The 10,368-nt window shown below is 35.6% G+C and overlaps 1 protein-coding gene across 1 annotated transcript in view; it reads left to right on the forward strand.

Annotated features, from left to right (window-relative positions):
- The first annotated feature begins 2,992 nt into the window (after window positions 1-2,992).
- LOC132169993 (uncharacterized) overlaps window positions 2,993-10,368 on the forward strand; it is an 11,316-nt gene continuing 3,940 nt past the window's right edge. Inside the window, exons 1-7 of the mRNA XM_059580921.1 lie at window positions 2,993-5,056; window positions 5,178-5,306; window positions 5,519-5,712; window positions 6,056-6,266; window positions 6,401-6,638; window positions 6,834-6,984; window positions 7,064-7,360. Coding sequence (XP_059436904.1) covers window positions 3,781-5,056; window positions 5,178-5,306; window positions 5,519-5,712; window positions 6,056-6,266; window positions 6,401-6,638; window positions 6,834-6,984; window positions 7,064-7,360 — 2,496 coding nt within the window. The 5' untranslated portion in view covers window positions 2,993-3,780. The remainder of the gene's footprint in view (window positions 5,057-5,177; window positions 5,307-5,518; window positions 5,713-6,055; window positions 6,267-6,400; window positions 6,639-6,833; window positions 6,985-7,063; window positions 7,361-10,368) is intronic.

Consider the following 10,368-nt stretch of genomic DNA (forward strand, 5'->3'; position numbering starts at 1 on the left):
AGAACGAATGTAAAAGTTGATGGGATTAATTTGAATTAACAATACAGTATGTTCATCTCTATTATATTTGATATTTTTACTTGATGTATGAAATTTCCATTGAAGAAAAGAAGATTTTACATTGCATCCAAATACAACGGGCTCTTATTTACAATCCCCTGTCAAACTTTGAATTTGGTGATCACTCTAATTCGAAGTTTGAATTCAAAAGCTCCTCTTCATTAAAATCATTTGCAATTTGGAAGAAAAAAAAGAAAAAGAAAAAGTGTTCCTGGCTAAGTAGAATGATTAAAATAACCTTGAATAGTCATTTGAATTTCCAATAGACCAATAAAGATCTCACGGATAATTGATAGAACGCATGGAATGCGTTAAGTAAAATAAAGCACAAACATGAAATGTACAACACATAAATACATCAAGATCATTGTGCTTTTTTTTCTTTTTTGGAGGACTATTTATGGTTTAACGGAAATCATTATTATTGTTAAATTACAATTTGTCCAAAAAACATAAACAGATAGAAATAAATAAATTTAACTATTTAATCAAATATTTTAATACTCTCCTTCATTTATGGACTCAAATTCTATTTTAATAGGAGATGTCTAACACATGAAATACTTAATTAAAATAGAGATGGCTCTGAAACCATGTTAAATCTACACTTATTCCAAAACTTTAATAAAAAATATATAAATTTAATCATTTAATTCATATAATAACACTTATCATATATATATACCCCTAAACTACCACCCACTTTGGACCCCTCCGTCAATTTTTACCGTTAAAAATCTTAAAAAGACAAAATTACCCTTCAATTTTCTTTCTATTAAAAAAAATTAAAAAAAAAAATTGAAAAAAAGTTTACAAGGTGGCCCGACCGTGGATCACCTTTTTAACGTTTAAAATCTAACAGAGAGGTCCAAAATGAAACAAATTGAAAGTTCAAGGGTCTAAAGTGAGAGGTTTTGGAGTTTAAGGGGGGCATGTCAAAAGGAGTAATAGTTCAAGAGTCCAAAGTAAAGTTTCCATATATATATATATATATATATATAGGGCCGGCCCAATGTATTTGGGGGCCTTAGGCAAAATTGTGAAATGGAGCCGTTATTTTTTTAATATTTAAATATTAATTAAATAATATTTATTTTAATATTATTTTTTTGTTTGAATTTAAAATTACTATTTTGCCTTAACTCTTTATTCTTTATACTTAAATTGAGCGACATGACTCAAGGCGCGACAAAATGTGAATGCACAAGGCCATTTTATTTTTCTGCTATTTTGTTTTAATCATCATAATGATACATGATTGTCAGATTGTTTTGTGACTTTGTCAACAAACTTATGACGTCAGATTATTCTATATTTTGCACGCTTGTCAACAAACAAAGCCATTTTAGTTATAAATTTGTTGTGTTGTGCAGCCAAGAGCCAAGAACGTGTTATCATTGTTTAGCAAGTGCTTGTGCGGTAAAGGGCCTAGATATTATAAATAAATAATATTATTTTTTTTTAAAAAAAATATGTTGTGGGCCTTGTGGCCGTTATGCTTGTGCAGAAGTATGCTAGGGCCTCCATATTATAACAAAAAAAAAAAAAAAAATTATTTTTTTAAACCATATTGAAGGCCTCAAAAAAGCATATTGAGGACCTTAATATTGTAAACAAATAATAATATGTTTTTAAAACATGTTGAAGGCCTCAAAAAAGTATGTTGAGGACCTTAAAATTTTATAAAATTTTTTTTGGCCTTATTAAAAAATTATTTGGGCCTTAAGACTTGATTTGGAAAAGGAATTATGAAACATGAAGTTTCTTGAACTCTGGGGCCCCGTTTGCCAACAGTGCGGAACGACACTGTAGCTGGAACGGTACTGTTCCAGCTACAGTGCCATTCTTTAAAAAATGATTTTTTTTTTCTTTAATAAAGAGAAAATGAAAAATATTAAAAAACTTTAAAAAAAAATAAAAAAATAAAAAAACACCCCAACCCAAAACGGTGTCGTTTTGGGCATTAAAATTATTATTATTATTTTTTTCTTAAAAAAAAAAAAAAGCGGAGGAGAAAGAAATGAGGTGTCCATTACACCCCATGGCTTGATATGGGGGTGGTTGAGACCACCCCCAGCCCAGTAGGGAGTGAATGAGCCACCCCTTAATAAAAAAATAAGGGGACCGGGTGCATTTGAGGGTGGCTGGGACCACCCCCAAAGTTTTGGGGTGGTTGACCACCCATACTGTGCGATATAAGTGTTTGAAACCACCCGACCCATTGAAGTGGTTTGACCCACCCCAAAATGATCCCCTCCCCTCCCCTTTTTTTAATTTTTTTGGCAGCCTTTTCGAGGGGGGAGTGGGACCATCTGCTTGTGGCCATGGGGTGAAGTCGAACCACCCATTACCAACCATGGGGTGAGGCTCCGACCACCCTTTTATTAAATGGGGTGAATTTGACCACCCATTTTGGCTTGAGGGTGGGCTGAGCCACCTATCTCTCCCTTTTTTTTTTAAAGAGAAAAAAAATAATATGCTTCTGTCTGCAGCTTATTGCCAGTTTGGGTTGGAGTATTTTTCTTTTTTTTAAGTTTTTTAATATTTTTTATTTTCTTTTTTTTTTTTAAAGAAAAAAAAAAATTATTTTTTAAAGAATGACACTATAGCTAGAACAGTACTGTTCCGCACTGTTAAGAAACGGGGCATGAGAGACTTGGAGAGGAAGAGAAAAATGGCAGAAGGTGCGGCCCTTGTATTTGAACGGTTGGTTTTCTTTCTTGTTGTGGTGTCCAAGAAAACATGATTAAAGACTTTATTTTTTTTTAATGAGAAATGCTAGAATGCAATATTTAGCCCTCATTTTGCCAATAAACATCCTATGTGGCAAAGGGCCCATCCCGCAATTTTTATTTTTTTTATTTCTCCCTACCTCACCACACTTGCACGCCTATCTTCTTCTCTTTTTATTTTTTTATTTCTCCCTACCCCACCACACCTGCACGCTTATCTTCCTTTCTCCCTCTCTCTCTCCCTCTCAAACGCTCCTTCTCTCAGACCCTTTCAGAAGCCCTCTCCTTCCCTCGCCCATGTCTCCCTCTCTCCTGTCTCTCTCACTCCGGCGAAGGATCCGCTCACCGGATTTGGTTGATTCGCTCCCAGCACGACGGTGGTATTGCTCCGGCGGGGTTCTGCTCAGATGACACCGGCGGGATTTTGTCAGATTTTTTGTTTTTGTTTTTTTTTTTTTTTTTCATGTTTCTATAACATATTTGTTTTCCTGGGTTTAAATTTGTTTGAGCCTTATTAAAAATTTATTTTTGGCCTTATTAAAAAAAATTTTGGGCCTTAATAAAATTTTTTTTGAGACCTTAAATTTTGGGGCCCTAAGTTCCTAACGCCGGCCTCACTCGCATAGCTGTATGTATCATCAAATTAGAAAGCTCGTTCAGCTTCATTTTCTCACTATATTGAGGTTTGTTTTTTAGGTACACTATAGTGAGGTTCATTGTACATAACAGTGGCGCAGCCTTTGGAATAATGAACAGGTTCAATGCTATGGCTCAACTCATTTCTCCTTTTTAAACTACTTTTCTAATATTTAATATTAAAAAAGTAGTTTCAAAAATAAAGAGAACGCATTGTACCTTTTTGACTTTGACCAAAACAAAAGCAGTCAAAAAGAACACCTTCCAAGTTGAGCTTCAGTCTCTTTAGTTGATTTCGATCCGTCTTTAACAACCCCCCACCCAGAAAAAAGGGTGAAAAGAAAAACCCACCATGAATCCTGCTAAAGAGTTATTGAATACGTCGTTGCTTCTCTCCCTACTCGTTTTCCGATTTTGCATTTCCCTTGACACCATTTCCCCGAACCAGCCCCTTAAAGACGGTGACATCCTGGTTTCCAAAGGAGAAACTTTTGCACTTGGGTTTTTCAGCCCCGGAAACTCTGGCCGCCGCTACGTTGGAATATGGTATCACAATCACAAAGTTCCTCAACAAACTGTCGTGTGGGTAGCAAACAGAGACAGCCCTCTCAGTGACACCTCCGGAGTCCTCTCCATCAACGGCCATGGAAACCTCGTCCTTAAGAGCAAAAACCGAAGCACCCCTATCTGGTCTACAAACGCTTCAGTCTCATCCACAAACAATTCTATGGCTCAGCTCTTGGATTCTGGAAATCTTGTTTTGGTTCTACCAGACAACCAAAGGGTCACGTGGCAGAGCTTCGACTATCCCACCAATACTCTGCTTGCATCCATGAAACTCGGCCTAGACAGGCGAACAGGGTTGAACCGTTCTCTAACATCTTGGAAGTCCGAAGATGACCCGGGAACCGGTACCTGCTCATATGGGATTAACCCAAATGGGTACCCACAATTGTTCTTGTACAAGGGTGGAACTCCCTTGTGGCGGGGCGGATCTTGGACCGGCCGAAGATGGAGCGGTGCACCCAACACGCTACCTAATTTAACCAATCTTAGTTTTGTGGACAATCAAGATGAGGTCACTGCCATGTACGGCGCCACTGATCCCACAGTTTTCACAAGAGTTGTGTTGGATGAATCAGGAACCCTTCACCGGCTCACATGGAACGGTAATAAATGGGTCGAATTTTGGTCCTTCCCGGGAGAATGTGATACGTACAGAGAGTGCGGTCCAAGTAGTAACTGCAATCCATATGAACCCGACAATTTCCGGTGCACATGCTTACCCGGACTCGAACCCAACTCAACCCGTGATTGGAACATGAGAGTTGGGTCGGGCGGGTGCTCGAGGAAGCAAGGAGCATCCATGTGCCGAAACGGTGAAGGGTTTGTGAAGCTGGTACGTGTGAAGGTGCCAGATACTTCTGTGGCACGTGTGGACATGAGTTTGAGTTTGAAGGAATGTGAGCAAGAGTGCTTGAGGAACTGTTCTTGTACGGCATACAGCAGTGCAGATGAGACAAGGGGAGGGATTGGGTGCTTGTCATGGCACGGGGACTTGGTGGACATCAGAACATTTGCCAACGCAGGACAAGATTTGTATATACGTGTGGATGCAGTTGTACTAGGTATTCTTCTTTACCATGTTTCTTTTATTTGGAAGATGTTATTTTAGAAAACAGTTATGTGCAATTACCTTCTCAGATTTATGACGTCATTATTAAAAATATTTCTATTTTTGGTTGTCAGCTCAATATGCAAAGAAAAATGGTGTTATGCAGAGCAAGAGCATGGTGGCGATTCTTGTAGTTTCTATTGGTCTAATGTTGCTTCTTGTGGTCTCCATTGCATATTGGTTGGTAATGAGGAAGAAAAAAGGTATGCCAAATGTTTTTCACTCTTTATTTTCAATCAATGATAAACAATTAAAATTATAGACTTGAATTCTTCCTGTTCTTCTCCCCTGTTTCATTATTTTCTTTAGTTAGTGTACTTCCTCTGTTTCATTATGGGGACCTTTTTTTTGTAGGAATTCATAGTTGCATATCAATTCTGCACCTTTCATTATATGTAACTGCGTTTGACAACAGGAAAAAGGCAAAGCAAATATGCACCTACTGTTGCCTTGAGTTCAACCTACTTTGAAGAATCTTCAAGGGAGCTTGATGAGAGTACAAGAAATTCAGATTTACCATTTTTTGATCTAAGTATCATAGTTGCAGCCACAGATAATTTCTCTGTTGCTAACAAGCTTGGAGAAGGAGGTTTTGGCTCAGTTTATAAGGTACTACTCTCCTTCAAGGACTTCCAAAAATTTGCATAATTTCAATTCATATGTGTATTAATGCACCAATTTTTTATCCTTGATGTTTATGTGCAATATAAATAAATGAAATGTGATGAATGCACTTTGCGAGTGTTGAGTTCCAATTGAGAAAGTATAAAGAAAAATAATATTTATGTACCTAAGTACATAAGCTAATGGACTTAGGTACATAAGTGGACCGAGATCCATTAGCTTGGGTTTTTGGGATAGAGTGGTATTCAAATATGTATATTAATATACTTTTGGTAAAAATTCACAAATTGCTTATTTCCCCAACATGAAATTTGTACTATAATTTCAGGGTCTCTTAGATAATCAGAAAGAAATTGCAGTAAAAAGACTATCAAAGTATTCCGGACAAGGAGTTGAAGAATTCAAAAATGAAGTAGCAATAATTGCCAAACTCCAACACAGGAACCTAGTGAGGATTCTTGGTTATTGCGTTCAAGGAGAAGAGAAGATGTTAATCTATGAGTGCTTGCCAAACAAAAGCTTGGACTTTTTCATTTTTCGTATGTCTACTTTTCACATAAAGTCCTTGAAATATCACCTGAAAATGGAGCTCCAATTACAAGCAGATTAATTCCTAGTATGTAGCATAAATATTACATAAGCATATATTCTAAGTTCTCATCTCTTTATTCAGATGAAACAAAAAGGTCCTTGTTATATTGGAGAAAACGCTTTGATATTATCTGTGGGGTTGCTCGAGGACTCTTATATCTTCATCAAGACTCAAGATTAAGAATTATCCACAGAGACTTAAAGGCCAGCAATGTTCTACTTGACAATGCAATGAATCCAAAAATTGCAGATTTTGGTATGGCTAGAATCGTTGGAGGGGACCAAATTGAAGCAAATACAAATCGCGTCGTTGGAACATAGTAAGTGTTTTACAAAATAATGATATATTACAGTGTTCATCATATTAAGTGACTTTCATTTCTTAAATGTCTTAAAAGTGCAAATTCAAAGGGTTTTTTTGTAATTCTTTTTCTATTGTGTTCGCGGAAAGTTTATACGCTACGTCAATGCACAAATATGGAGCTATTTTTGATAATTTCATTTTGCTACTGCAGTGGTTATATGTCACCAGAGTATGCAATGCAAGGACTATTTTCTGTGAAATCTGATGTATATAGCTTTGGAGTTTTGCTGCTAGAGATCACTACGGGCAAAAAGAACAGTTCTTATTATCATGATGGTCCCTCCTCAAATTTGATTGGCCATGTAAGAACATGTGAAATAATGACTTGTCAAATTAGCCTAATATTGTTTTAGCCTAATATGATGAATATGTTGTTTGTAGGTTTGGGACTTGTGGAGAGAAGACAAAGCCATGGAAATAGTTGATTCATCACTGGGTGAGCAATATGCTAATGAAATTTCGAGATGTATTCAAATTGGGCTTTTGTGTGTACAAGAACATGCAATAGATAGGCCGACCATGTCAGCAGTTGTTTTGATGTTGGGCAATGACACACCTCTTCCTTATCCAAAACAACCTGCATTTATCTTGAAGAGCACTTACACTAGTAGAGATAGATCAATTTGTGAATTAGCTAATTCTGTAAATGAAATAACAATTACTATGATTGATGCTCGCTAACCACATGCTGTTTGGTTTAGTGCACCAATATGTTCTGATTTTTTTTGTAATTATCTATTCTTTTGTGATGTTAGGGATTTAGGAATTGATTTCTCTTTCTTCTTTTTTTGGGAAAAGATTGATTCTAATTTTCGATGGCAGAGTCCAATGCTTATTGAAGTTGTGGCAATATGAGTGTTTTTGATAATATATAAAGTTCTTTCCTCTCATTTTCTTTAAATTGAAAAACTCTTGAAACTTTAGGGGTAAAATGAATTTTCCCCTAAAATTATTCTTTATCGGTTCCAATGTTATGGAGTATGTTAATTCATGGTATGCTAGTGATTTGGATAAAATGAAATTCCTGACATGTCGGGGTGTGCCATTTTTTGGAAGACGATAGTTGCTTTGTCCACCAGAGTGGTAGACTATATGGTGTCAGTAGATGCGGTGAAAGAAACAATTTCACTAAGAAGTGATCTACTGATGATGAGAGTGTTGCGTTTTGTGATAGCCAGAATACAAAACATTTAACGAAAAAGACAAACATATAATGAGAGGACCGTCAAATATAATTTTCTTCTTGGGGTTGTGACAATTCCATCGGAATTGTGGACTAAACGGCCCAGTGGCGGAGCCAGACAATTCATATTGGGAGTGCCGCAAAAAAATTTTTTGGCGTCCTAAAAATTTTTTACACCCTAAAAATTTAGTAATTCACACAATATATACATCACAAAAATATATCTATAAAATTTTATAAATATGTGCTTAAATTGATATATTAGAAATGTAACATGCCAGCATTATATTAAAAAAACAATTACAAAAAAAAAAAAAAAAAAGTGTCTAGAACTGCACTTTACGGTCTCTTAGAAGTACAAAATCATCAAGTATCGAATCTAAATTATATTTTGTATAATGAAATGCTATAAGCAGGCTATCCACAACAAGTGATGCTTCAAATGTCTAAAAAATTTCACACATGTTTTAGGAAAGAAATTTATCGAAGATTGCACAGCTCTCCATGATAAGATAGTTGAGTTAGTTAGGTCTTTTCTTTATAGGGGAACTAGCTGCTTAAACACAATTCATTACCATTGATCCAACAAATATCATTACTATAAATGTGAAGCACTATAAACCTGCATTTACACCAAGTGTAACACTCTCATAATTCTAAACAAAGATGCCAAGTCATATGTACACACCGTAGAAAGCCTGAAAGGGCAAAATTTGGGCTTCCCTCTTTGTCCACACTTCAAAAGATATGCACCCTTCTTTATGGATACAATTGCCTGCACAGACTTACAGAAAAAAAGGTTTCAGCAAAGAGAGAGAGAGAGAGGAACCATCATCAACTACTTAACAAAAGCACATAATTTCACAAGAGTAAAAAACATATCTAAAGAGAGTCTGAATGCTAGTTAAGGTTGAGATTGCATCAAATTTTTCTCCTAGCGTTGCAGATTATTTCGTTCACACTAAGAGATCAAGTCTTCATTACTGTCATAAAAGTGAAGTGTCCTATGTGACCCCTCATTGCTGAACATTAAACTGTAAGAATCAAGTCAAAGCTTTTGGAAACCACAATCAGCAATTAATGGCAGCCACACAAACTTTTGAAATGTTAGAAGAAAAACCCAGTTTTCTTAACCGGAAAAAAGGGCAAATTGTAGTAGTAGCGTTATATCAAAAGAATTACAATCAATGTTTGATCTCTGATATGATTTTGTGATTCTGCAACCATAATACTATTAACTTCCATTTCAAAGCTTTGGCAACTACAAGATGTCAAGAACACAACATTTTCAAATCACTACGAACATGTGAGATATTTAAGTTATATAAGCCAACATTAAAGGATAAAAGATAAAGGAAGAACAACATAAAATTTGAAATTCTAATTAGGAACACTGACAATTCATGAAAAACCACAAAATGATGCCAACCAAAAATTAATGAACTTTACAAACAATGCTCAAAGCATTAAAGCAATACCTGATTCTACATCCCCAGCACCCCCCACCCCAAACACTCCAAAAAAAAAAAAAAGAAATAAAAAAAGAAAAAGAAAAAGAAAAAGAAAAGATATAACATTCCACTACATGTAACAAAAAACGAATTTTATACAAAATAACAGGAAGAAAATGAGCAAATACTCACAAAGATCATAATTTTGAAACGATTTGAAATCAACCCAAAATCCAAATGAAACATCATTTTCTTCAGTGAATCAGTGAAAAAGAAAAAGAAAACCAAACATAAAACAAAAGAAAACCAAAACGAGACCTGTTCGAGTTCGACGGCTCTGTCAAAGCCGATTGGAGAATGCCAGGATGGAGCGTCTGTCGTGAGATAGAAAGAATTTGGGAGGGGGGCATTGACAATGTTTTGATAATTTGGAGGAGTCATTGTTACAACTGAAAGTTTGAGGTGGACATTGTCAATTAGGTGATAATTTGAGAAGATATGTGGACGTACAGTGAAAGAAAAAAAAAAAGTATGAAAGAGATAAAACATCAAAAAATAAATAACTTTAACTTTTTGTAATTCAGTGCACTAATATGTTCCGATTTTGTAATTTCTGTTCTTTTGTGATGTTAGGGATTTTGGAATTGATTTTTTTTTTTTTTTTTTTGGAAAAAATTGATTCTTTTTTCGATATATGGCAGAGTCCAATGGTTGCCGAAGTTGTGGCAATATGAGTGTTTCTGATAATGTATGAAGTTCTTTCCTCTCATTTTCTTTTTATATATATCTCCATCTTTTATAAATTAGAAAATCACATCAGTTCAGCACTGATTTATATCTTCTTGACCTTTTTTTTTTTTTTTTTTTGTAAGAATATCTTCTTGACTTAGTTCCTCAAAGGGCAGGTTATGTTCCTGGGTGGTCAGTTATTGTGATGGTTGCCCTTGGCAGTTTGATTGTTTGGGTGCCTTGTGGTTCTAGGGCTTTAATTTGGTCGTCATGGCAGTAGGTTATACAAAGTCTGCCATCACAACCTCATCCTCACGGAGGAG

Source organism: Corylus avellana, chromosome ca2 (genome assembly GCF_901000735.1).
Source record: "Corylus avellana chromosome ca2, CavTom2PMs-1.0".
NCBI lineage: Eukaryota > Viridiplantae > Streptophyta > Magnoliopsida > Fagales > Betulaceae > Corylus > Corylus avellana.